At 54.5% G+C, this 26,662-nt stretch overlaps 10 protein-coding genes across 10 annotated transcripts; 7 read left to right on the top strand and 3 right to left on the bottom strand.

The window, feature by feature from the left end:
- Positions 1–109: 109 nt before the first annotated feature.
- CMQ_1040 (2-hydroxyacid dehydrogenase) lies at positions 110–1,360 on the bottom strand (the record flags this gene model as incomplete). The annotated part of the gene is made up of 3 exons (XM_014318119.1): positions 110–716; positions 778–918; positions 978–1,360. The coding sequence occupies 3 exons, from the start codon at positions 1,358–1,360 to the stop codon at positions 110–112; spliced, it is 1,131 nt and encodes a 376-aa protein (XP_014173594.1).
- A 2,473-nt stretch (positions 1,361–3,833) lies between these two features.
- CMQ_696 (uncharacterized protein) lies at positions 3,834–4,607 on the top strand (the record flags this gene model as incomplete). The annotated part of the gene is made up of 1 exon (XM_014317775.1): positions 3,834–4,607. One exon carries the CDS (start codon positions 3,834–3,836, stop codon positions 4,605–4,607), a length of 774 nt encoding a protein of 257 aa, XP_014173250.1.
- Positions 4,608–5,227: 620 nt separating this feature from the next.
- CMQ_1673 (glutathione-dependent formaldehyde-activating gfa) lies at positions 5,228–5,665 on the top strand (the record flags this gene model as incomplete). Its single annotated transcript, XM_014318752.1, has 1 exon — positions 5,228–5,665. The coding sequence occupies one exon, from the start codon at positions 5,228–5,230 to the stop codon at positions 5,663–5,665; it is 438 nt and encodes a 145-aa protein (XP_014174227.1).
- Positions 5,666–6,271: 606 nt separating this feature from the next.
- Positions 6,272–7,384, top strand: CMQ_757 (short chain dehydrogenase reductase; the record flags this gene model as incomplete). Its single annotated transcript, XM_014317836.1, has 1 exon — positions 6,272–7,384. The coding sequence occupies one exon, from the start codon at positions 6,272–6,274 to the stop codon at positions 7,382–7,384; it is 1,113 nt and encodes a 370-aa protein (XP_014173311.1).
- A 169-nt stretch (positions 7,385–7,553) lies between these two features.
- On the bottom strand, positions 7,554–8,323 carry CMQ_446 (uncharacterized protein; the record flags this gene model as incomplete). Its single annotated transcript, XM_014317525.1, has 2 exons — positions 7,554–7,668; positions 7,728–8,323. The coding sequence occupies 2 exons, from the start codon at positions 8,321–8,323 to the stop codon at positions 7,554–7,556; spliced, it is 711 nt and encodes a 236-aa protein (XP_014173000.1).
- A 1,240-nt stretch (positions 8,324–9,563) lies between these two features.
- Positions 9,564–11,708, top strand: CMQ_1540 (uncharacterized protein; the record flags this gene model as incomplete). Its single annotated transcript, XM_014318619.1, has 2 exons — positions 9,564–9,708; positions 9,778–11,708. The coding sequence occupies 2 exons, from the start codon at positions 9,564–9,566 to the stop codon at positions 11,706–11,708; spliced, it is 2,076 nt and encodes a 691-aa protein (XP_014174094.1).
- A 557-nt stretch (positions 11,709–12,265) lies between these two features.
- On the top strand, positions 12,266–13,064 carry CMQ_876 (NADH-quinone oxidoreductase; the record flags this gene model as incomplete). Its single annotated transcript, XM_014317955.1, has 2 exons — positions 12,266–12,920; positions 12,988–13,064. The coding sequence occupies 2 exons, from the start codon at positions 12,266–12,268 to the stop codon at positions 13,062–13,064; spliced, it is 732 nt and encodes a 243-aa protein (XP_014173430.1).
- A 761-nt stretch (positions 13,065–13,825) lies between these two features.
- Positions 13,826–14,430, top strand: CMQ_1698 (acyl carrier protein; the record flags this gene model as incomplete). Its single annotated transcript, XM_014318777.1, has 3 exons — positions 13,826–14,080; positions 14,165–14,294; positions 14,384–14,430. The coding sequence occupies 3 exons, from the start codon at positions 13,826–13,828 to the stop codon at positions 14,428–14,430; spliced, it is 432 nt and encodes a 143-aa protein (XP_014174252.1).
- Positions 14,431–15,595: 1,165 nt separating this feature from the next.
- CMQ_397 (spindle poison sensitivity protein) lies at positions 15,596–17,873 on the bottom strand (the record flags this gene model as incomplete). Its single annotated transcript, XM_014317476.1, has 2 exons — positions 15,596–17,625; positions 17,732–17,873. The coding sequence occupies 2 exons, from the start codon at positions 17,871–17,873 to the stop codon at positions 15,596–15,598; spliced, it is 2,172 nt and encodes a 723-aa protein (XP_014172951.1).
- Positions 17,874–25,217: 7,344 nt separating this feature from the next.
- On the top strand, positions 25,218–26,285 carry CMQ_700 (NAD dependent epimerase; the record flags this gene model as incomplete). Its single annotated transcript, XM_014317779.1, has 1 exon — positions 25,218–26,285. The coding sequence occupies one exon, from the start codon at positions 25,218–25,220 to the stop codon at positions 26,283–26,285; it is 1,068 nt and encodes a 355-aa protein (XP_014173254.1).
- Between the last annotated feature and the right edge of the window lie 377 nt (positions 26,286–26,662).

Here is a 26,662-nt window from a genome sequence, read left to right as displayed (position 1 = left end):
AGTGGGGATTCGTTCAAATCGTTCCAGTAATACCTCCGTATCTACGGCTGATTTTTCATCCTTTAAGTACGGAGTACGAAGTACATCCCCCACCTCCCACCCTGCCGCCCTAGTAGTTGTGCTCCTTGTTGACCACGTTGACCAGCGGCTCGCCTGCGGCCATACGTTGGAGGTTAAGCTCTAGCATCTCCAGCGCCCGGCCCCAGCGCTTCTGGCTCTGCCAGCTGACGTGCGGCGTGATGAACACGTTAGGTGCCTTCCAGAGCGCGTGGTCAGCCGGAAGCGGCTCGGGATCGGTGACGTCGAGGGCTGCTCCAGCAATCTGGCCGCTCTCGAGTGCCGTCATCAGGGCCGCCGTGTCGACGACGGGTCCCCGCGCAACGTTGACGACGTACGTAGAGGCCGGCCGGTGGCCCAGTACAGCAAACTGCTCGGTGTTCAAAAGCCCAGTGGTGACAGCTGTCAGCGGCGCGGCGACGACCAGCAGGTCCAAGTCCTGCGCCAGAAACCCGTTCAATGCCGCTGCATCGCTGCCGTGGAACCAGCGCGCTGGCAGCTCGCCGGCCGGGTCGCCTGTGTTCGGTACCCGGAAGCTCTCGTCGCGTCGTGCTTCCGCCGTTGCTCGCTCTGTTCGCGTGTACGCATACACTTCCATGCCGAGACCTGTGCACAGCCGTGCTACCTGCCTGCCGATAGCGCCGTAGCCGAGAATGCCCCTAGCAGTATTAGCAATAGAACGCTTGCAAGGGCTGCATATCACCGTCGGCCTGTACGCACACTCGCGAGCCCGTCGACTCCAACACATCGTGCGCATCCTGCTTCTCAAAGCCGCTGCCCGTCTTCATGTGCTCCGCAAAGGCCAGGAAGCGGTGTCGCCACATCAGCCACACCCCTATAACCCACTCGGCGATTTGTGTTCTGAGCCGTTAGCATCTTGTCTTGTCTTTGTCTCTCGCTCGTCCTCTCTCCCCACTTACGCGTGCGTCCCGTTCCCCGTGCAGAGCGTCACTCGTGGGTCTTTGTAGGCCTCATGAAGCAGCCAGCGGTCCGCGCCCGCAGATGGTGCCTGAATGAAGCGCACATGGGGAATTAACCGTGCTGGCGGCGCCCAGGATGAACACAGCAGCGTCACTCCCTCCCACACCTCTGCCGGTAGCTCCTCGGGCGTGCGCGGTTTGCCCGTCGCCGGGTCCTTTTGTGGCAGCCATCGCACTTGCAAGCCGGGGTAGCGCGCCTCCGTTGCCGCAATCCAGCCGGCATCTGGCCACGAGTAGCCGGCGTCTGGCGTCGGCATGAAAATAAGCAGCACGTCGCCCGCGAGCCCTGGGCCGCTGCCACGATTGGGGGCCTGCGAGACCATGGTGATGAGAGTGATGGGGGTGGGCGAATTCGTATACTGTCTCGGATTTTTGTCTCGTTTTTTGATTCACCGTTCCAAAAGCCTGAATACGAACTCCCTTTTCCCTCCTTCCCTTCCTCTTACTAAAGCGGAAGGTGCTATCAAATGATGGGAGCGACATTCTTGCCTTATCGGACGCGGACCACAGACGACGTTTTCAGGGCCGTTTTCGGCGTTTAGCCCTACAGAACAGCGCCTATCAGGCAATTCAGGAAGGGTTAGCCAGTAACATATTGCCTGACCGGCTCACCGGCCCGGTCGGGCACCGGGTACTGGTTATTGGTTGTCGATGGCATCGTGTCTGACTGCTCCGGCTTGTCTTCGACGGCCAGGTCTGCGATCTCGTCAGAAACCGGATGGCAGCTACACTTGCCGGTCACAGGCTTTTGGAAAGTGCGGGGACATGCTGCGGGGCATCTGTTTTGGCCGTCATGGCGGGGTAAAATACAACGGGACACATCGGACGGCCAATGCATTTTCAGACCCCGTTGGAAAGAGGGGCAACTACGCTGTAGATTTCAGACTGGAAAAGCAAATTAATCACGTACGTGGATTCAGTTCGTCGTAAATTACGAACAGCTCCGAACATTCGGCCCACCAAATCGAAAATGAGTACTGAAAGTAGATTGGCACATAATTTTGTATGACTTTTCCGAATATCAGTACATATACACGGTACGTGTGTGTAGAAGCAAGCCTAGTTCTAAAATATGCGGATCCAGGATATTATCCAGAACCTGTTCTTCCATCCACGGGTGGTCAGAGTCGGCATATAAGTGGCTCTTAACATATTTCCAATAAGGAGGGTAGAAACCCGCCATCTCCCAATCCACAATGCCTACAATCTTTCCGTCCTTTACTAGTATATTTTTTGGAACTAGATCGCCATGTGTAAGTAAAATCTGGTCATGTTTAGGCTTAGCCTCGACAAAACTGATGACCATTCCAGTCCAGATTGGGTCTCTTTTAAATGCAAGAAGTGATTTGGCGATATCAGCGCGGAACTCTGCCTCATTGTTGCATGGTCCATACTCAAACGCTCTGTTCGCAAAGATTTGGTCGTTGCAAGCCGAGCCATCCACGGAGCCGATAAAATCACTGTCAAGCAAACGCAGCTCGTCCAGGTATCCTCGGAGTTGGGTAATGATGTTCTGTCTTTGCGCTTTATTGAACAATGGCCACGCTTGATCAAGCGACTCCCCATCAATATATTCCATATATATAATGCCGACTTCATTCTTAGGCTTTTCGATAAATTTGAGAACCTGTGGAACGGGAATGGATGTTTTTTTCGCGCACTAGACGCATAGCAGCTACTTCTCCAGGTGCGCCCGGTCCGCAGAATTTAATCACAGTCTCTGCATCATACTGCCAGACTTGGGAAAATACATCATCACCAAGTCGCTTGCATCCTAAAAGTATATCGTCTGGGATAATATCCGGCAAAGACCTGTCGCAAAGCTGACGCGTGCTAAATATTTCTTTCCTTTTTGTACTTCGCGTTCTGCGTGGATGAAATATCGCTCCCCGCGTTTGTTTGCTGTTTGTTTGCCCTATCTTGTTATATATGCAACTTTGATAACTCCTGTGTGGTGATGTAGAGGTAACCGAGGCTCGACAATGGTGTATTTTAGTTTCTGTAAATGTACGGACTACGGAATACAAGATAAAAAAAAGATAAAGTGGAACCGTTTCTGTCACGTGCTGAAAAGATCAGTACTGCTCTTCCCGCAGATTTTGTTGCTGCTGTGCTGACTGTTCCCTCCTGCGCTGCAAGTTCTCTACTAAGAGTTAGATTTCAGCTCTAGTAATTCTTGATGAAAGCGTCTGCATCTAGAAGTCAAAAGCTTCTGATGGGAATTCCGTGGGAGTATATATTCTAATTTTGTAAACACTGTCTTCAGAGGAAAGACGCATTAGTTCTACGAGTCTAAACAGCGAAGTCCCATACGGCCACCAACGGCGTAAAGCGAGCCAACTATATAGTTTGTACGCCGTACAACATCTCTATATATAACATCCCTTTAACCATATCCCTTCTCCACTCCTGCTTGGCGTAATCATAGGCTTCGCTTCTTCTTGCGGCCAGCTTGTATTAGTGGCTTTTGGTCTGCCGCAACAAACAACATGTGCGTCCATCCGCCAGTGTCTTTGGTTTCGTAGCTTACTTTACATGACATCATGAACTCTGTGAGGAGAATATGTGAAGCGAGAAGCATTGCGTATTGCTGCCCCGCGTAGCTTATGATCGTCCATCGTCCATGACTGTTCGGCCTGTTGCCCTATAGTTCCTTGCTCACAGGACGAAACATTTAAGGACGAGACCAATCCGCCGTCAAGCTTCCAAAAACGATATCTTCTCTTACCTTTCTAGAGCAAAAAAAACTTTTACCCAAATCAAATCCTCCTTCTAAAAGTATACTTGCAAAGAAAAATGGCCTCCACTTCCAAGCCCACTCGGGGGCTGAAAACCACGTTGAAGAGCAAGAAAGAAAGCGCTCGTAAGATAAACGCGGACAGCACGCCTGCCGAGAAACACGAGGGAGAGGACCAGGATCAGCCACCCCCGTACAAACCGACCGGCACGCTACTTAAGAAAGACAGAGACACCAAGACTTCAGGTCTACAATCTGCCCGGTTGGAGGCCATGGAGAAGGCCATCGAAGCTGTTATCCTGGCCACTATCGACGGCGCCCCAGACGACCTACGAGAACCAATGGCACGCAACACGTCGATAGCAATCGGGATGTTTGCCACGACTCTTGCGTATTTGGGAAGCGGTAAACATGGACGAAAGTTCGTGAAGAAAACCATCAAAGCCGTCAGCAGGAGTAAGAAGGACATGCAAATGGACTATGACCGTCGGTCAACCCCCCCTAGTTTCTTTGAGCGACTGCGAAGACTTGGACATTCTGTTAAAAAGTCGGGAAGGCTGGATAATGAAAGAAACATTTCTTTGTCTTACTCCGCTATGGCATTACTGCCCGTACGAGAGGCCTCAAGGACGGCCGTAACAGCTACCTTTGTGGAGCTTATCACCGACATCTCGGCCGACTTGTTTGACTCACCTTTCCCGAGATTGACAGCTGACACTTATTATGCCTACTCCGCAACTGCCCCCAATGCGGTTACCGGGCTTGACCCGATTAATTTCATCTCGTTGATCTTCAGGCGTGTCCGTTTTACCGCGATCGGTAATGCTGCTTAGCTACGAATATGGGGATTTGCATCGTTATGGTACCCCGAGCAGCTTATTCCGCAAAAACCATAGGTTTGCGCTTCCAACCTGAAGTTCACTTATTTTCGGGACGAAAAAGCCAAAAAAACAGATACTGCCAAACCCTCACTACGGAGCATCATGGAACGGTCTATGCGCACCAAAGATGTCTGTGATCAACCGGTTGCAGTTGGTGGGCAGTCCTTGACAATCGTCGTGGCCAGCGCAGGTCTTTTGAAGACAGTTGTTTTAAGCCTTCAAACTAGAGGGCGCTGTAATGCTTTTTGAGCATCGGGATTTTAGGCCACTGTTTGGATCGTCTAAGTGTTTCCTCACTGTAATACACAGTAGCTGTTTCTGAAAATTTATTTCTTAAAACGAAAATGCGCTCGTCAATACACGACAGGATGACATTCCCCAGCATAAAGAACGTAAAACGTCGCTGCGTTTTGCTGGATACGTCATGTGAAAAGAGGCCGAGCAAGTTGACAGTATGTGAAGGAGTTACTCCGTATTTTAAGCACTGTATTTATGCCCCACATATATTTTGTCGACTAGACAGGCAGCCAAAGCAGCTTCGTCGTCTACATTCTTGACTGCCCTTTTCAGCCATGGATATCGCTTGCCAGTGCAAAACTGTCACCTTTCGCCTGCCCACGGCTGCGCCACTGGCTGTGTACCACTGCCACTGCGATGAGTGCCGGCACCAGAGCAGCTCGGCCTACGGCACGTCGGCCATCTTCCCGGTGCAGGGCATTCTCCCCCTGGAGCCTGCAGTGCGGACCAAGGTCAGCGTGTACCGCCGACCAGGCGAGAGATACCGCAGTGGTCGCGACATGGGCTGCTACTTTTGCACCACCTGCGGGTCACGGCTGCTGCACCAGGCCATCGAGGCCGACGGCACGGGTGCGCCGACGGTCAGTGTCAAGGGTGGTGTCATCGTGTCAGGGCTCGACTGGACCGCGGCCCAGCACATATATGCAGACAAGGCTGTCGTTCCAATCCCAGAAGGAGCTGTGCGCTTTCCAGGAACACCACCATCGGAGTGAGGGCGGGCGCAGCTAGATAATACAGAGGGGTGCTGTTCATAGCGCAAAGTTTGAGTGAATCATAAAGTAAAGCGACTGAGGGGACAACGGTGCCAATAACGCGGACTGAAGCCATCGAAACATGAATGACAACAAGTATGTATCTTACTAAAGGCCATGTGCACAGGATACGAAAACAAAGGACAGATAAAATACAGGCTGCATTGTCGATTAGCTTCTAAACCATGCCATCCAAGCCCTGTACTGCACCAGGAAGTAGGGACAACTTGTGACTCCCAAGACCGTTAAAGCCATCCCCGCTATCTGGACATAGTTCTAGAATTCCATGTAAACTGCAGCTGGTGGCCGAGTCGGCTCACTAACACTAATCGGTTGTGTTGGGCCATGACTGGAGCCAACGGTGAAAGATAAAACCCCGCACAAGACTGTTCGAGCTTTGCTTGAAATTCTGGCCAAGTTGATGGCCCAAGGGGATGTACAAGAGTAGACCAGTATCTCGTATATCGGAAAGTGACGCCACACCACGTCATTTGCGAGAACGCGACTCTGTATCCAGACCTCGAGAACGCCGTCGTCCATCATCATCACCATCAGCCATACACTACAATGGTCGCGCTATCTGTCGTCGAGGCCGCCAACCAGGATCTCGCCCGCAACGGCTCCCGGCCGTATGTTGCCGTCTTCACAGGTGGAACTGCCGGCATAGGTGCGTACGCTGTGGTGGGTATTGCCACCGTCTTCGGCAAGGCCAAAACCACGCGCGGTCTGCGAGTGTACATTGTTGGCCGGTCCCAAACGGCCGCCGAGACGCTGAGTGCCGACTGCCGTACCGCTTACGCCAACGGACAGTATGAGTTCGTAAAGGCGGCAGATCTGAGCCTGCTGGCAGACGTGGATCACGTATGTGAGACCATCACGGCGGCTGAAAGCGCTGTTTCACGAAAGGAGGGTCACGCGCCACGCATCGACTTGCTGGTGGCCACACAGGGCGTTTTGTCACTCAGCCAGCATCAAACGGCCGAGGGCATCGACTTTGCGTCTTCACTCTTCTACTACGGCCGCATGCGCGTCGTCGACCAGTTGCTGCCGCTTCTGTTGTCAGTGCAGGAAGACGATGTGGTTAATGACACGGACGACAATCCTCCGGGCCACGTCGTGTCTGTCTTCAACCCCAAGCTGGAGGGCGCCATCGTCGAGTCGGACCTCAGTCTCCGGAAGCCAGAGAACCAGGGAATTCTAGTGCGGGGTGGCCAGAACGCCTCCTTCACCACCTTTTACATGGAGGCACTCGTCTCCCGCTATCCTGGCCGCATCGCCCTCGCGCACTACTACCCCGGGTATGTGGTGACGGACCTGGCCAACAAGAGCCCGCTGCCGCGATGGGTCAAGATACTGTGGCGCCTGGTCGCGCCGCTGCTCAGCTTCTTCTCCGTGCCGCAAGCCGAGTGCGGCCAGCGCGTGCTGTTCATGGCCTCGTCAGCGTACTACCCCCCCAGAGGCACCGGCAGCGACAGTGATAGCAAGATCCGCCTGAAGACGGCCGTGGCCGGTGCCGACGGCACCATTGCCAGCGGTGCGTACCGCCTCAATTGGAACGGCGAAGCAATCGCGCGGAACAAGCAGGCTGTTTCGTATAGGGCCAAGGGCATGGCTGAGACCGTCTATTCATACACTCAGGAGGAATTTGCATTGGTTGTGGGGGAGACAGGCAATAGCTGAGAGGGGAAACGAGCGCAGGCTGGGTGACGAAGTTGCTTCTGCCATGCTTTTGCAGTATCTCACGCAAGTCTAATGTCAGACGGCGGACAGGACGCGCCTGCCTTGTCATTGCAGTAACAAATCAAAGGCTGCAGCGATTACAGATTGAGTGTTTTTTTTTTTCATTATATCATCTTCGTGGGATTATCTCGATCACACTTGAGCTGCTGCTGTCAGTACTGGAGCTCCGTCGCCACCGACAGGCCTCAGACAGCACCAGGCCCAGGATGCCGAAGCTTGACAGCCTGTTGAGTCAGTACATGTCAAGATTTGGCAATATGACGGGCGGCCCGAAAATACGTACATTAAGAGTCCCAGAAGGGCAGTCAGCGCTATTTCCGGACCGACATCGTGGTAATGCGTCCTTGCACTTGCAGAGCTGATTGCCTTGTGCGTCCGATTGAACGACAGATGTCGTGCGGCTTGGAAGCCAGCCAGGATTGCGCAGATGGCCGCGCCCAAGCAGAGAACTATCTCCACGAGGACGTCGGCTGCCAACAGAAGAGCTGGCCGGTGGCTTTGGTGGCGGCTATTCTTAGACGGCTCCAGCAGCAGCCAGAAAAGACGGCTCAACTGCCAGGCTGCGGTCAGGCCGCCCACCGGGACACCAATGACCCAGCTGAGGCCGAGATCGAGGCGACTGTTGGTGGTGGTCAGCGGGCTCGTGACACGCACTAGCAGTTGTGTGACGGCGCAGGTGCTGACGACAACGCTGGCCAGACAGGCTGCGACGATGCGCAGCAGGGCTTCTGCCGCGCGGGCGTGTGGGTGACATCCGTCGGATTCGAGTGACCGCAATGAGCGGAGGGAGTGCACGTGGTAGTTGACATCTCTGGCGGGTCGGCTCTTCAGCCAGCGCTTGGCCGACTTTACCTGGCGAGGGTTGCGTCTTGAAGACATGATGCCGGCGTATGTGTGTGTGTGTGTGGGTGTGTGTGCGTACTTGCGCGTCGTAAGCAGCTGTCAAGTCGAAGATATTGTTGAAAAGCTCGAGCCCAGAGTACGTAGATGCAGAATCCACCTCAGGTCGAGCGTGGCCTGATATACGAGCAGCAGGCGGATCTATACCTCGTGCTCGCATGAGCGGCAACAACATGCGGCCCGTCGATGCATGGCTGGCCACATCCAAGCCGCAGAGAATGGACCGGGATTGCCCAGAACTGTGTGTGGGGAGAGGGCGGCATGACAGATGCATGGGCGCAAGATGCTGAGTGGACACAACCTGGGAAACGCATCGCTGCTTGTGCATGAAGGCGAGCCTCGTATGGCGAGGCCGGAGGTGTGGATGCACGGTCACAGCGTTAATGTCGGCCCAGTAATTGAGGCTGGTCTGCTCGTCATCCGGATCTGGGACTTGATCGCTGTCCGGCCGCAGCGCAACGCATAAACGGCGTGGCGAATGGATAGCTAACGGTGGGCCCACACGCAAAAGCTGCAATCACAGGCACGCGCTTTTTGGGAGCAGAGCGAGACGTGGTACGGAGTACTCAGCCTTGGCAGAAGCAGAGAAGCAGACAGAACAGCCATCACGGCACGGCCAAAAAGGCCTCTTGTTTCCGGTCCCACTGCATACGGGCCTCTTATCGGACGTCCAGATCGTTTGACCACCTGCTCTGCTTGCTAGAGACCTGGTGAGGTTCCTCCTGCATGAGAGGCCGCCGAAAGCCATAGGACGTCGACTGCTGGAAATTCGGGTCTTGGGCAACTAGCGCGGCCGGCCTTCCCCTCTGCACTGCCCCGCACCACAGCCTGCAGACTGACGACGCACTTTGCCGCTACGGACATCCAGGCACTAAAATAGAGATATCCTAAAATAAATGGTGGAAAATGGACAAAATCAAAATAAACATCAAGGTTCAGCTTGCCCAACCGGCCGGGAAGCTCTCGCCAAGAGCTCGTTCGTGTCCCAACAGACGGTGTCTATCCGCAGCAACGAAGAGAGTAGCACTGACAAAAAAAAAGACAACGTGGCCCTGCATCGTCAAGAGTAGCTCCTCGCTATGCCGTCGAAGCTTTGTTTGGCCGTCCCGCTGCCTTGATCTTCATCTGATCGCCGCCGTCAGACAACTGGCTGCTGCACCACCTGCACACACGTCCCCATCTGTCCCCCATCTGTCTTCTCTCCGTGTCCCCTCTCACGATGAGCACAACACCGGCCGTGGCTGCGACGTCTCTGTCGGAGCTCAACGAGCTCGCCGCCAATCCGCCGCAGTATCCTCACAATCCCACCGAACGGCTGCGCGAGCCGCTCACTCTCTACATATCCCGTGTCCCGGGCACTCGAGGTACAATCTACTCGCCCTGACTCGCCCTGACTGTCTATCTGCCATCGGCCTTCTTGCTAACCTCGTCAGACGTCATCCTCTCCACCCTTAAGCCCCAGCGAAAAAACGTCACGGCCGAAGATATCGCCAACGCACTTTACTACATTCACCTCGATCTGCCCAGCGACAGCCTCCTCGTCTCGTCGACCTCCTCCGGCCGTGAAGCTAGCAATTTCTCGCCGCGATCCAGTTTCGACCAGCCACGCACTAGCTCCATTCACCGCAAGCCGCTGCCCGCAAAGCTACCTCGTGACGATGCACCTCTATCACCGCTGCCAGGGCCAGAAACGAACGAGACTGTACCAGCTAGTCCAACACCCAGCCAGTCCACGAGTCAATCCCTGTATGAGCCACAGCCGCCGCCACTACCTCCTCGACCAGCTCCGTCGCAAGACGTGCCGCCCCTGCAACCACCTCGGCCTCCCCGCCAGCCTTGGGTCCCTCCCGGTTTTCGTCTGGACGAGGACCACCAGTTCGAGGCTGTCAAGGCCCCCGAGATTGTCACCGCTGTCGAAGTCGCACAACCTTCCCCATCGCCAGCTGTTCAGCTGAGACCACGTCCGTCCATCTCGCGGAAACCCGTGGGCCCACGTACTGTCGGCAATGGCAATAGCAACCCGCAGGACGCCCGCCCCATCGGCCTCATAACTGCGACCTCCAACACCAGCCTCGCCTCCTACTCTTCCCAGACGACGATAGATACCCAGAAGCAGCAGCGACCGCTCTCTCCACTGTCTCCACGCTCGCCGGTCTTTGTTCCTTTCCAGCTCACCCTCATCCGCCGCGACCCGTCCAGCAATCATCAGTGGAACATCGGCAAGATCTCTTCGCTGCAGGTGATAGACCCGCCCGCAAGTAGCTTTGGGTCACCGGATAGCCTCGATGCCAGCGTCGCTGCCCGCGACCAAACCCAACAACAGCAGCAGCAGCAACAGCAGCCACAGGCCACGATCAGCATCCGTCTAGACTCGTCGGGCTATGCCAAATTTCGCGGTTTCCCCCGGCGCCGCAACGCCGAGACTGCGCCACGCGACATGGCCGCAGTCCTGCAGGACTTGGCTCGCGAGGGCAGGCCCGAGCCCAGAGACGAGAGCGGGTTTTCGCGCCAGGTCGTCATGTCCTACGGCAAGAGCTGGACGGCAAACCTGCGCAACGCCTTCCGCCGCCACGACCGGTCTTCCTCAGACACAACTGGGCTCGACGGCGACGCCGAACCGCAGCAGCAGCAGCAACAGCAGCAACAGCAGCAGAAACGGCAGCGCCCCGTGAGCCACATGCCCACCAGCAATACGGCCACAGTGGACGTACCACAGCCGCTGATTACTCGACCGGGCCCGGGCCTCAAGCCGCGCGGCTACGTATTCGCCAGCCCGTGGGGCGGCCAATGTGAGTTCCGCACCGGAAACGGCGGTCGCAGCCTCAAGTGTCGTCACTACTTGCACAACGACGGCGGAGGCAGTGGCGGTGGAGAGGGCGGTGGTGGCGGCGGCCGCTCGGCTGGATTCAACCCGCTGGTTCTCGCGCAGAACATCCGTGACGGGCAGAGCATGACGACGGCAGCTGTCAACGCTGCCGGAGGCCGGGCTACGGGGGGGTCCTTTACTGATGTCATTACCGGGGCTGCACCGGTCAGCGAGCTACGGTTTAACTTGCCGAACAGCGACGTGCTCCGGGGCGGCAAAGCTGAGGACGGCAGCGGTAGCAGCCGACCAGACTTGTACGGCTGGAGGTACCACCGACAGTCGACCTCGTCGGACGACGGCGACGCCGATGACTACGAAGACGACGACGACGAGACCCTAGCTGTCGCGATGGGTCGCGAGCCGGCCGGTGGTGGCAACCGTGGCAAACGGGCCAAGCTGGGCAAGCTCATCATCTACAACGAGGGCTTCAAGATGCTCGACCTGATAGTAGCCGCAAATATAGGTATGTGGTGGGTGTCGTGGGACAAGAGCTTCTAGGGCGTGGCATGCGAGCCACAGCCGGAACACGAGACACGATTTATGAAAGCGAAATTTGGAGAGTTGGCACAGATTAGAAGCAAGTATATGAAGCGTTTTGCTTATGCTAGCAATTTTGTCTTGTGGGATATTCCCGCCACACGTGACTTATATGTGGAGCTCCCCGGCCAATCACACGGTACACGAAGTCATCCACCCCCAAAATCCCGATCCGAAAACGTTTGTCGGTTTTTCTGCTCTGTCCCGGAAGCAAGCTCAAGACGTAACGCCAGTCCAACGCCCCCCCCCCCCCCCCCCTTCACCCAATTGACCGGCCCACCTGCCGCCATCGACTTGTCTTCCCAATTGGGGCAGTCCAGTTGCCCGGGCCTTGCACTCTGGCATTGATTCGTTTTTTTGTCCTGTCCTGAACGATCAATCCTGGTGACGGCAAGGAGGTACTTCACTTTTGAGTGTTTTGATTGCCTCCTCTGGACCGACGACCGGACCGAACAGAGTACAGCCACGACCACCCATCCATCCACCCCCCCATAAGCACGCAGCAAACTACACAGACGATGCTCTCTGCACAGATAGTGCGCGCCTCGTCGATGGCGCGGGCCGCCCGGATCCTGCCCGGATCGCCTGCGGCTGCTCTCGTGGCGGCGGCGGCTGCTCGGACGGGCACCTCGTCTGCCAGTGGCCGGATAGCGGCGGCGGCGCTGTTTGCGCAGTCGTCACGACGGACTTACGCCACGCCGGCTGGCCCGCCGCCCAAGGGCTTCCGCATCCAGCCGCGGCCGGAATGGGACCAGGAGAGCGTGGGCACGTTCGACAAAATCGGCAAGTACTTTATGCTGCTGGAGATGCTGCGCGGCATGTACGTGCTGCTGGAGCAGTTTTTCCGGCCGCCCTACACCATCTACTATCCCTTTGAGAAGGGCCCGATCTCGCCGCGGTTCCGTGGCGAGCACGCCCTCCGCCGCTATCCGTCCGGCGAGGAGCGCTGTATCGCCTGCAAGCTGTGCGAGGCTATCTGCCCAGCCCAGGCTATCACGATTGAGGCTGAGGAGCGCGCCGACGGCTCGCGTCGCACCAGCCGTTATGACATTGACATGACCAAGTGCATCTACTGCGGCTTCTGCCAGGAGTCCTGTCCGGTTGACGCCATCGTCGAGTCGCCCAACGCCGAATATGCCACTGAGACCCGCGAAGAACTGCTCTACAACAAGGGTACGTCATGTCTTTTCCTTCCTTTTTCCTTCTTCCCGCGTGTAGACTGTTGCTGACAAACTCCCAGAGAAGCTCCTGTCCAACGGAGACAAGTGGGAGCCGGAGCTGGCCGCTGCCATCCGTGCAGACTCGCCCTACCGGTAATGGTACATATTCTCGGTCGAAGACGCGCAACGGCAGATCCCACAACCGTGGTGCCACGCAGTCAAGCGGACAGCATGGTAAAACAACGGTGGTGTAATGGGGTCGGGCTGGGAGAGTACGGGAGCATGAGAGAAAGAGAAGCTGTAGACGACGTTGTGTGTAAAAGGAAACATACAAAACACTTTTGATGAAATCCATTTGCTCGCAGAAAATGCACGTCCGTGACGGCTGCGTGTCAGTCCCTTCGTGCCTCTGCACGCAAACCGTAGGCTCAACAGACTGACTAGTCCGTTTCTTCACCCTCATGCAAACGCTATCCGCCCGCCCATTTTCATATTCCACGTGACTCGGCTCAGCTCGGAGCTAAAAATCACAAGCACGCCCATTGGCCAGCCCGCCCCCAGGAATTGAGCGCAAGCTTTCGGGTTTTCCTCTCTGGCTTGCTGGCCAATTTTTTCTCTCGACCCTTATTTTGTGCCTCCTCTCCCGCCATTCTCCTCCTCCGCCCCCCACCGAATCTCGATCTCAACCAACGCGCCCGCTTCGGCACCCCCCTCTCGAACGACCGACGAACTGGCCCGGCCACCTCTGTGCTTGGTCCGTCTTTCCTGCTGCCTTTTGGCTTTTTGCCAAAGCAATCTGTTCCCTCAATGGGCAGATATACCTCCCAGACCTTAGTGGGACCGCCGGCTAACAAGGAAGCGCTGTTTTTTTCCTGATAGACCGAATTATCCTCCTTCCTAACCACCCACGTCCCAATCATGTTCCGCTCGACCATCGCCCGTGCGGCCGCTTCGGTGACCCGTGCGATCGCAGCCGCCCCCGTCCAGACGGCCACTGTCGCGCGTTTCGCCCTGGCCGGCCGCAGAATAGCAGTGGTGCCGACAGCCCGGCCCGCTGTGGCTGCCATGGCCGTCCGGTGGTACTCGGCAGGCGGCGGCCTGGAGAAGGAGGAGGTTGAGGGCCGCATCATCAGCCTGCTCAAGGGCTTCGACAAGGTCAACGACGCGTCCAACGTACGTCATCTTTTGTCCCGTACCTTCAATTTCCTACACCCAAGTTTTATCATGCATTTCTGACATCATCTCTCCCCATTGCAGATCAAGGCTTCGTCACACTTCGCCAACGACCTTGGCCTTGACAGCCTCGACACCGTTGAGGTCGTCATGGCGATCGAGGAGGAGTTCAGCATCGAGATCCCTGACAAGGATGCTGACACCATTCACAGCGGTAAGCTCCCCATCACTCCTCGCCCCAGGCCGGCCTTTCGATCTTTGCTTTGGGTACGCCGTTCTAATCTCGCTATCCCCCTCCTCCAGTTGACAAGGCCGTTGAGTACATCCTGCACCAGCCGGATGCCCACTGAGCGGTTGCTTCACTGCTTCCTCTCCCGATAGGCACCGTCGTCTTCTCTCTGTTGTCTTCCTGCGATATACGCAATAAATAAATATAAAATCCCCGTCTGTACCATAAATAAATCACAACTAGAAGAGATTACGGCCCTTTCGCCGCATTTTCGGACAGCCGTTGCGTTTCTGGCACCGTTTAGCTCTGGATCGCAGGAGTCAACATATCTCCTTGCTCTGCTGGTATTCTCAATGCTTGTGAAAGGTCGATATTGTCATCATTTGGGGATCGCCTCTGCTCTCACGTCATCTCCGTCGTCTCGTGGTGTTGACTTCATATAAATTTAACGATAACGACGCCTGTTGCATCGGCTGTTATACAACAGCTTTTGCCACCAGCAATACAGCAGGGACTCCGTAGGTCAAAGGATACCATTTCACTGCTATCTAGCGATCATTTGGAATTCAAGGTGTCTCTAGATGTGATTTTGCATATTCCATTCCGTACTTCATCTGCACGTCGCCACTTTATTGGTCTACATGGTTTCAATGAAAGTGCATAGGAGTACAACGAAAAACATGCCGAAAAAATGTACAACCCTGGAAACCAGATGCGCCTGCGGTATGCTTTTCCGGTTTCCTGCTAGTAAATCCCCGAGTTCCGCCCTCTCAAAACATATAAAACGATACCAAACTCCATGCGGCAACACCGACCGACCAGCCTTAATCCTAATCATATATTGATGGCCAAGTGACGATTAAGAATAGGCAAAGGTCTGCGGCGCTATGAATAAAAGAGAGGGGAAAGAAATAGATGCAGGCACTTGCCTGCCTCAGGGTACTCCGATAATGCTAAATAGAAAACAAAAGCAACATACAATATGCAATATGCAGCAAAAAACATACACCAATACACCTTGAAAACTAACGCGCCTTCTCCCTTGATACATCCAAATTTCTTCGGCCTCCACTTGAACAGAAAGAGGTTTCCTTTTGTCCCACGTTTGGTGAATTGTTTTAAGATCTTTACCTTGTGTCTCCCATGTCTGTGTATTGCGTCTTCAGATATTTTGATCAATCGAAAGAATGGCGCAATGAGACTTCGAGCGTCACGCTTTCCGGGTCATTGAGTAGGCGAAAAAACGATATGAGGGACGAGTCAAATAAGACTTGCGCGTTAAGTTGCTAACGACCTCCAATGGACTCGACCGGGTTTGAAGAATCATGAGTTTTCGCTGCATCTTTCCCGGACACTATTCCAGCATAGCTCCATAGGCTGCTGCCCGCAGCGCCATTGCCAGAAACGAGGCCAACAGATTTCCGTTTGGGGGTCCGCACCTGTGACGCAGCCTCATCCTCTTCCTCCATGCTGAAAAGGAATGCGGGATCCTCCTCGTCGATAATTGTCGGGAATCGACCAGCTGCGGACGAGCCAATAGATCCACTGCTTACATGGCGCTCAAAGCCTCTGTCGCGATCGCTGCGATCTCGACCGATGATACCAGCCGCCGCTATTGTGTTCAACGAGACGCTGGGATTTCTTGCCGCGTTCGGGTGTAGTCTAAGGCTGTGCGCGCTGCTTCCGTCATCGCTGAGTCGAGTTCGTTGCAGCTGCTGGGTGAGAACGGAAAGCGATTCGCTGCCGTTGACAGTGGCCGATTGAGAGATGCTGCGGGAGAAAAAATCGCTGTTGTGCCCATCCAGATCGCCGTTGCTTGCTAGGCTGGAGTTGCGCAGGGGACTGCCCACGTGCCCAAAGGCGGAAGCGGCGTGCTTCATCGACCGGCTTAGGCTACCGGACTCCGGCTCGTCATCGCTGCGGGGCGGCTGTCGCTGCTGGAACCACGGGCTCCATCGACTCGGACTTGCGGCCGCAGCGCCAACAGGACTGCCGAATTTTGTCGCATTGGCAGAGGCTGGGTTAGAGGTGACAGGTGTCTCGGACAGACCGTCGCCGTCGTTCAAGCGCAGAGAGCCCCTGCGGGCTTTTTCTTGCGGGGTAAGAACCTCGTTGGCAAGGGTGCCAGGCACATAGTCTTCCTCCAAGAAAAGAAATTCGTTATCCCAATCGCGGTCCACCTTGGGTACGCTGCTGCTCAAAAGTCTTGGTTTAGAGTAGCGAAGCGAGCTGGAGTGCATAGCGCGCTTTCCGAAGAACTCCTCGTGAGCGCCCAGGGCAGTCGGACTGCTTCCCATGCTATGATCGGGCGGAAGTAGACCAGCGGAGAGATGGTCACTGCTGCCGAACGCAGATGTGTGGAGCAATTTTAAGGTCTCAGATGTGCGGTCGTCTTTTGCGTTGTGCAGAGAGGGAGTTGGCGATTCGAGACCGAACTTTGAAGGCACTGACGCAGGCCATGGGCCGTAACGAGCCGCGTGAGATATACCGTTGGAGTCAAATGAAGCCGGCAGCGGTGCGTCCAAAACAGAAAGCACCTTGACGTTCACAGGCGACAGACCCAATCCTGCTCTGGGGTCCTCGAGGCCGGCAAGGCCAGCGCCTGGTGGAGAGCCGTAAGCTGACGCAGGATTCGACGGATAAGTGGTGTCGATGGTGGGCAGACCGCCATCCATGCTGGGCTGACGGCCTAGCGGGTTCGACTGGGAGTGGAACCGGTCTTCACCGGCAGCACCGGTAGAAAAGGGGGGGTTGGCGGGGTACGAGGATTGGGCGGTCCCGGCATTGGCGTGTAGAAACGAGTTTGTCAAGGCGCTGTTGGAAGATTGGAGATATGCGGCCGGGTTGATGCGGTTGCCCAGGCCAAGGGGAGCGGCGCCGATGGTGACGCCATTTTTGCCGTAGTTGACGCGGCGGCCATCGGGAAGGACGTGGATGTTGGCACACTTAGGACCAAATTTGCAGTTTCCCTGAGGCCAAAGACGTGTGTCAGTAATGTGCCATGCAGCCGAAGAGGAGTGGAAGGAGAGAAACAAAGCAGTGCCACCACCGTCAACTGCTTTGTACGACGGGAACACGGCACGCAGAAGGACCTTTGGAGGTGATAGGTACAAAGAGCAGTTGGGAGTAGGGAAAGGCGTGTCGAGCGGCGGTCTTTGCCAAAACTCGGCGAGACGGGCGGAAAGAACGTAAGTTACCTTTGCGAAATATTTGCAGACCGTTTCGGTGGCTGCGCCGATGTCATGACTAAAGGGGCAAGAGTTGCCTGCTTGACATGCGCCCTGACGGAAGAACTTGCACGGCACATGGGCGGTATCTGAGAGTGAGAGAGAGGGTGTGAGAATTGGTTTGGCTGATGGGAATAGAGGGGAAGCGAAAAGGGACTGGGAAAATGGGGAGCTGAAGCAGGGAGGAAAACTCACTAGGAGGGCTTCGAGGCCCGTCGAATCTCTGTGTAGCCATTGGACTGAGAGGGTCCTGGAGGTGGTGGCCGTTGGGGGGAGAGATCTTGGTGAGGCTGGCGGATCGCGTATGACGGAAGTCTGGAAGATTCGAGGCTGGCATTTTCGTCGAATTTCCGGGCGACTTTTTTTTTTCAAAAGTAATAATATTGCTTTGGTAATATTTCCGCCTGTTTTATTTTTTATTTTGCCGTCGTTTGGGCCGTTGATTGCAGGCAAGAGGGGCCTTTGCTCGCGTGGACACAGGGGGGCGGCGAACAGCGACAGAACCTCTGCAAGCCAGGGGTCGTCGGGGAGAGGGAGAGAGGGGAGGAGAGAGAGTGGAGGGCAAAAAGACGCGCGCTGGTGGTTCGGCTTTGGAAAGGAGGGGTGTGGTGCTTAGACTCTTTCAGGTTAGTGTGGGCCCCTCACTGCTCCTGGACCAGGTACTCGTAAGAGTCTAATGTCTGGTCGCGCCTGCTTTGTCCAGTCAAAGAAGGACAATTTTTTGGCCCAAGTGTAGGAGAAATGAGCAGCAAATTTGTAGCTAGTCTCAGGGCTTCAGTACATTTGCCGGGAGCGAGCAATAAGAGCGGGAGGGACCGGATAGTGTGCTTCGCAGTATTGTGTTCGCACGCCACTTAAGCAAGAGCGCAGCTGGCGGAGGCTCGGATTGCCGGCGGAGTGGGACGACGCAGCGGCCCGCGAAGAAGATGGCCGTCCAAGCGAAAGCAGCAAGAAAATGACGGGACAAATGGTAGGAAGAAGAGAAGAGAATGTGGTGAGCAGGTAGGGAGGTGGAAGAGCGAAAAAGAGGGAGAAAGAAGCTGGGAAGGGAGTTGGAAAAGGAGCAAGCCAGTCACGCGAGAGGTATTATGGTCAAACAGAGCCGATATCGTGAAGATGTTGGAGCACGACGGGAAGACATACGGCTATCGCTGGTTTAGATGGCTGGCTGGTGGCAGGGGTGTTGGCGGGAATGAGGCAATCTTGGTGGGGTTCTGGAGGGTGCGAGGGGTTCGGCTCCGCTGGGGTACGCTACTAGGGGTTGTGACCTGGGCTAAGGGCGTAGCTGAGAGATAGGCCAGATATCAACCACGAATAAGAGGTGCAGGGAGCAGAAGGACCGAGGGGGTGAGCACGAGAACGACTGGCGGGAAATGTAGCGGTCAGGCCGTCTTTGCCTCGGAAAGATGACGGCCAGCTGTATTTCAAGTAGACGGGTGCAAGCAGATAGGCACAGGTAGATGGGCTATCTGCCGCAATTGGTAAAGGACGATGTGGCCAGCTCTTGTGGGAAAAATGTTGACAAGCAAGAAGGCACGGATCTCAAAAGCACAGGTGGATATGTATGACCGATATGCACTGTGGGCGCAGTTATGGGGATGATATGGAGATGATGGGCAGGAAAGAGTAAATGGTGATTGGTGAGAGTTTGAGGAGGCACGATATTGAGAGAGACAGGACCGGAATGCAGAGGAGAGAGTAAGAGAATTCTGGAAAGAGATCAGACAGATGGGACGAGATATAAGACAGCTAATATGCGAAAAGCAGTCACGACGTGAAGGAAAACTAGCCGAATTAATAAGCCCTTTCGCATTGCACTCCAAAAGGCGGAGTGTTGCCAGGCGTCGTTCACGTTTACGAGCATCATGAGGCCGGTAGCTTTGGGAGGCAAAGTACGTTTCACGGCCGATCGAGCCGGGGTGGGGGTGTGTATACAAGTACTCCGTACGAGCGGACAGAGGCTTAGCTGGCGAATTGGGCGAGAGCAGGCTGTCGATTATGGGAAAGGTAGCGACTGAACAGAGTGGGGGGGGATGGGTGGAGAGACAAGAGACGACAAAAAATCATGTGGACATGAACAGGGGGGTAAAACGAGAAGGGGTGCAGCCTAGACAGATGGATGAACAGTCGGAAAATTGGCGTTCATCGATGGTCAGATCGGGTAGGAGGACGAAGCCGGATTTGCAGTCCGAGTGATACAGAATATGGAGTAGACCGAGAGCCAGGACCGACAGACAGCACTCCGTAGAGACGAGCTTACAACTGACAGGTGCTTGCATGTGACGTGACAGGCAGTGGTCGTGTACGCAGCAGTTTTCCTCGCTATCGTTGTCCTGACCGTTCCGAGGAGCACAGGCTCGTGCCCTGTCCAGTAGCCTTCGAGGCCTGCTTGGCAAGGCCAGCAATGAGCGTCGGCAAAATTGGCCAGACGGCTCCACGCAACAGCCATACAGCCTGCTCCACAACAGGTTGTCCACAGCCTACCAGCCTGTTGCTGCCTGGTGCCTACTATAATGCACTGCCGTCAACGCCACTTACACTGCACGAGTGCCGTAGACGACCACCACCATCACCGCTAGCTGGCAAGCATTGACCATCGTTGCACTAGCTGGCGCCGATCTGCAATCTCTCCCTCTTTGCTTCTTTTTGCCCCGTGAGGAAGCACTGATTATTACCCTCTGTCCCGTTTGCTGTCCTTTTCTGCATAGCGGCCTTTTCTGCATAGCGGCTTCCTCGACGGCGCTCCATCTCTGTTCCGTTCCTGCCCGAGACTGCCCGCCCTCACCCGTTCTTCTTGCTGTTGTTGCTGCTGTTGCTGTTGCAAACTGCCTTGATCTGCAACGCCAAATACCCCCCTCCATCTCCATCACCAGCACCGACACGACCACACCATCTCTCGCGAATTCTTTCGTGTCTCTCTCCACCCTCTACATCCCCTTGTTTACGCCTTCTCGTTCCCTCCCCCCTGCTTCTCTGCCCGGTCCGCCTTTCGCATTCGCCTCGTTTACTATCCCTCGTTCTTTGGCCGCTTTTCGAGACCGCCAGATTCAGTACAAGGGCTGTTAATGATGTAACGGTCACCGGCTTCCCTTCTTCTTTGTGCTCTCCTTTGTGCGGACCATTATCGCCTAGCCATTCGCGCCGCCCGCCGCCCCGCGCCGCCTCGGTGTGGACCCAGCTGATGATCTGCGCAAGCCTGCGATGAGAGAGCAAGAAACCGACCGTGTGAGTGAGGGATACAGGCGGTTGCTGGTCTTTGGTTTGGCCACTGTTTAGCCTTCTGTTTACCCCCGTCTCTCGCTTCTTTTGCTTGTGCATAAGCACGACGTACGTAGTTCACGGTTGCATGCATGCATGCGACGGGAACAGCGGCAGACCCGCATCTCGCAGCTTGCGACCCCCCCTCCGTCTCACTGGTCTTTCTCGTCTTATTCGCCTATTGCCCTTCTGCACATCGGAGCGGGGCTTCTATGCTGCCCTGCTCTGGCAGGCGGTCGTGCGCTGAAACATGCAGGAGAGCTTGGTCTCTACGACGTAGTTCTTTTGTTTCCTTGATGAAGATTTCACTTCCCACATGACTGCCAAGGCAAAACTCCAGCTCAGTACTCCATATTGGGAAAAACAAAAGAAGCCACATGGATGTCTCAACTCGTATTTCAGTCTAGCGCTCACACACTGTTTCCCAACCCACACACGGTCGAATTGCGAAACCACATGGCCAGACTTAAATGCATGACACCCGGAATCTCTTGTTTACCAAGTGGCCAGCCCTTCCGATCGCCAGGCTAGCATCAGTTTCGGGCGGTTGGTTCTATCACCGCCGCTGTTCTGGTCACCCCCACTGAGCGTGGCGCATCTGATATTCCCTTTGCTTCCGGCTTGGCATCTCCTCTCGTCTGTGCTGTCCCTCTCGTCTGGAGTCGTGTTCGGCGTTGATGATGTCTCGCATGCGCCTATTGCTTCTTCAATGTTGGCTTTGTCACGCTTCCAGGCATGCCTGTTCGTAGGTAGGATCGAATCAGTGGGCTACCTCCCACACAACAGGCCGCATCGGACAATTTCCCCATCTTCTTTCTCACCCTATAGTCACTAATCTCTTGCCCCATAAGTTCTCCCTCGTAATTTCCTGATTCCGGGTTGGCCTTGCCCAATTTGAGGAGCACCACCTCCGCCCTCACATCGTCTCGTATCCAGTTGCGCACGTCTTCATACCTCTGCCATTCAGTGTCATCCCGAACCCGCCCCATGACTCAATGTTGGCTGTTGGCTGTTTACCTCCGGCTCTCTCATCCGCTACCTTTCTCGCTGAAATCTATCTCGATGCTCTCATCTCTTTATTTGGTGGGCGTATATTCTTTCGTCGATCTACGAACGCTGTCGCGGACGTAAAGCCCCATGATTTGCCACTGGGTTTCACGATCTTCGCCTCGCCTTCATTCCTCTTGCGTCGTAGTGATGGCCTTATTTGCCGGCCATGCTTGTCAAAGCCCCATATACGTGTGACGAATCATGCATACGTACACGCCCCTGTTCTTTAAATGGACTGGCTGCCTTATGAACGCCTCCACGAATGTTGCCTGTTGTTGCAGTTGCGGATACTTTCGGACATACTCTCCGGGAAGAGCAAAGATAACAGATGGCACTCCACTTGGGCCAGATGTGTATCATCGTGTTCTTGCCGACATAAAGTACCCAATATGTTTCGCAGAAGGACTGCTGTCAGCTTGCAGTTTGTGGCAATCGTCTCGGCCAGACTAAGATAGTGCCTGTAGACCAACACCAAATGCATCCCATGACCTATACGTCACCGCTCTTCTATATATATTTATAAATAGTGCCACTAGCGGAAAGAATATTGACGTGCTCCGCTCCGGCAATCCTGATTCTGCTTCCTCTCAGCGACCCCACCCCCCCATAGACTGTCAACCTTGTATCTTACATGCACATGCCGTTGCCTTTAACTAGTTCCACCTTCGGCAGGTTATTCTGTTTATAAATGTACCTCTTCTCAGTTCAGCAAGCCAAATTTTACAGCTATCTGCTTACGGCAAGGCGAGTGATTGTCCCATATGTGCCAATCCCAAGACTGAAAGCCTCGACCAAATAGGACCTTGCCAAATTTTTTCGGTGATGTATCTTTCCCTGACAGGATAAGTTCTACGTACTGTGATCTTCCGGGCGAACAAGAATGTGCTATAGTTCAGGGTGGATCCGGTGTATCGCAATACGTTACTTATACCATAAGACAAGTTATTGTTTTGAGCACAACGTATTGCATTTCTTAGCTACCGCAGTTTCAATGATACTGGCAGGACGAATTGCGGAAATCATCGGCATAGGCGTTTGTGCTACTCTATATTGCATTGCATGGCAAAGAGGGCACCGGGCAGTCGATGAGATATGACTCCAGCCGATTTGCTTCTTCTATCATATTATGCTCGTAGTAGTGCGTGTCAGCTCTCACAAAGGTGTGCCGTACAACCTGAATCGTGAAATTTAGGCAGAACGTAGTAACTCGGAAGCCAGGCCTTCTGGAGGACCCGACATGTCTCATTATTAATTAAACACTGTAAAGCTTTCACCTCTACTCAAAAAGGCTGAAATTTACAGCCGCTTTATTTGGCGTCTTTATACTCCACATGCTCAGTGTGCAAACCCAGCATTGTGGTTGCACATGCAGGTGCCGTCACATATATGCGGGAGAATTTTTGTTTGTATCTTTATGTAACCGGTAACGGTGTTCGCTGTGCCGAGACGCCCAAGCTCCTACGGCCTATTTACACGGGTTTCACGACTGGATTGCAGTCGTCTATCACGGACATTACCGCACTTTGAGTGACAACGCATTTTGCAGCCAGCGATAATGTCGAAGGAGAAAACAAGATGCACAGTAAGATACCAAGTGCGATCGAGGCACCTTCTGGATAGGGCCGAGTGGGTCATATTTTCCCTCAACTTCGAGAAGAACTAGTCACCATGGCGCAGTTGGCTAGCGCGTAGGTCTCATAATCCTGAGGTCGAGAGTTCGAGCCTCTCTGGTGACAGCATTCTTTCTTTTTGTCCGTTTCATCTATTTGTCACAACTGATGCTTATGGCAGGGGTAGCGGTGCACTGTATGGGGTCTTAACGATATGGCTGATGATCTGCGTGTTGTAACTAGCTAGGAGAGGGTACATGGCGCGCCTTCACTGGTGCAGAGATTTCACTGGGGCTAGTCCCCACTTGTATATGTCTGACCAATGAGAGGCCGCGTTGCTGGCATTAGTCAGAACGATCACAGTGCGCTCCATTCTAGAGCTTCACACTATTCTCCCCACCCCAGACCCTTGTGCTAACCAGAGATTTGTGCAGGATAAGCACGAACAAAATAGCTCTACTTCCTACTTTTTGGGGAGCTGACTGTGGCACAGCTCTGCACTCGCTTACGTAACACACTTTATGTACGCACCGAAGCCAGTGCCTTTGGATGTGACCGAGACCGAGTCTATCTTTTGACCTGTAAAGCACACGACGCATGCCCTCACACTGGCCGTGTCATACAGTACTCATAATAAGTTTGATTTCTGCGGTTGCTTAACTAACGTGAGCACAGTTATGGAATGCCAGTTGTCCTACATAGCCGATAATATTAATGTGATAAAAAAGCTAGGGCAAGCTTGACAAAATCTATCGTCGTAGTCCGATGTCTGAAACATGCAAAGAAAATAAACAAAAAAGCAAAGCTTTCAGAGTGTTGTATAATGTTTCCTCGGTGGCCGTTCCTAATAGACCGCAATGAAGAAATAATAAGCTTCGTATAAATTGGGATCTTAAAGCTGTCACTGGTCCACGAAGACTCGTTGTGTGACTCTAACTATGGTATCCGGAAAGGTGCCTCTTGACGGAGAGAGACAAAACCGTGCTGTGCCATTGAAATACCTCAAAGACTGTCACGTCACTGCCAATGACCGATCCCTCTCTTGAGACACAATTAGCCGCCAATCGGCCGTCAGACGTCCGTCTAAGGAGACCTTTCCGGACCAGGCCAATCAATGGGTGCAAGCGGGTATATCAAAGAAAGCGTAGTCAGTAAGCGACAATCTACTCCGTAACCGGGCTATCTAGCCGTTGTCGGCCCGTCTCCTAGCCAGGTCCATATTTCGGGTTTCATATTTCGTTACCGAACGTTTACCTATGTGACCACGTAAATCTGTCGTGAGATGGACAGCTGGGTCACCGCTACGGCGGAGGCACAGTTTTCTTTGCCCATTCAGTCATAATAGTGGGGTAAATTCTTGGCGAATTATTTTTGGCCAATGGTCCAGAATATATCTGCTTTCTCACCAGCACAGAAGCAAACAAGGCAACATTGTAGACCCGTGTGAGTCCATGCGGGCTCTTCCTATTTGTCAATGGGGCGAGTATCACAACCGAAACAAACCAAGGAGGCGCAGAGATGGAAGCCTCTCTAAATTGGAGCTTTTCTCGAGGGGGCGATATCAGTAATCGCCGGCTTTAGCTATGTAGCTGTGCTAACGCCGATGGCCGATGGCCATGGCAGACGGGTGGGGCTACTCCGTACTCCGTTCTTGTATATAAAGGACGAAACGGATAGAAAAAGATTCCAAAGACATCCAGACCTTTCACTTCCCAGCCTCTACAGCCTTCATACTTAGCCAAATCTCAACACCCCTTTTCATCATGACTGACGTCCTTCTCATCACGGGCGCCAACAGCTATGTGGCCGGCCACATGATCCAGCAGGCCCTAGAGCGTGGCTATGCGGTGCACGGAACCGTCCGGTCCGAGGCGTCTGGCCAGAAGCTGCTAGCAGTCTTCCCACAGCATGCGACTGGTGCAGATGCTAAGCTGACGTACGCTATTGTGCCAGATATGACGGCGGTGGAAAATTATGAGACTAGCTTTCGCAATGCCGACATCACGGGCGTCATCCACACGGCCTCGCCCTTCAGGCTGGACGTGGAGGACAACGCCAAGGACCTGCTGGAGCCGGCACGCGACGGTGCCGTGGCCATACTTGAGGCAGTGCGGCAGTACGGAAACGGCAAGGTGCGCAGCGTGATCAGCGTGTCGTCGTTTGCGTCTGTCGTCGACATGAGCTACGGCCTGCGGCCGGGTTACCACTACACCGAAGCGGACTGGAACCCGATGAGCTGGGACGCGGCCAAAACGACCGATGTCGTTTCGGCGTACTGCGCGTCCAAGGCTCTAGCTGAGAAGGCCCAATGGGCCTGGCAGAAGGAGCACGCCGGGCAGCCGGGTGCCGATTTTGCGCTGACGACGATGACTCCGCCCTGGGTCTTTGGACCCTACGTCAACCTGGCCGGTATGGGAATCAAGAAGCCGGGGCAGCTCAACGAGTCCATGAAGCTGCTGGCCCACCTCGTCGATGGCTCGCTGGCCGGAGGCGAGGTCCCGCCCACCGACTTTGCCGGCTTCATCGATGTGCGTGACCTAGCTACGGCCGTGCTGCGAGCCTACGATGGTGCCAAGGCTGCAGATCCCGCAATCGTCAACCAGCGATTCCTCATCGCCTCCAAGTTTTCCTACCAGACCGCCGCTGACGTCATACGCGATTCCTTCCCGGACCTGCGCGATAACGTCCCTGTGGGCACCCCTGGTGCCGGCCGCACCGAGCCGACGTACATCTACGACACATCCAAGGCCAAGGCGGCTCTCGGCATCAAGTTCACGTCCATTGATGACACCGTCCGCGACTCCGTCCGGCAGATCGCTACGTTGCTGTGAGCGGGAGGTATGCGGCTGGCTGTGCGGCAGTGTAGGATAGCGCCTATTCTGCAGGCGGAAACAGAAACTTTTAGCTTCAAATCTATGGACGTCTTTATGTGCAAATTTTGTGACTTAAGCGATCACACGCTTTAGTCTAAAGCGAGTTGTTGCAAGCTTGTGTTGCGGAGAAACTGCAGCTGCTGAGTCCGGGGTGCGGCGACGTGGATAATCGCGGAGAGAAAAGGTAGTAAGGCAGCTGCCAGAGCGACGTGATGCTTGAACGCACTCTTTCCGTATCATTATTGTTATTACGTTTATCTTAAATAGGAATCTCGTTACAATTTTGCTCTATTATTCTCTTATCCTACAACCGCAATACTAATTTGGAATTGTTG

This window comes from Grosmannia clavigera (assembly GCF_000143105.1).
Source record: "Grosmannia clavigera kw1407 unplaced genomic scaffold GCSC_140, whole genome shotgun sequence".
NCBI classification, from domain to species: domain Eukaryota; kingdom Fungi; phylum Ascomycota; class Sordariomycetes; order Ophiostomatales; family Ophiostomataceae; genus Leptographium; species Leptographium clavigerum.
Note: the sequence above shows the minus strand (reverse complement) of the source record. Positions and strands in the feature narration are given on the sequence as shown.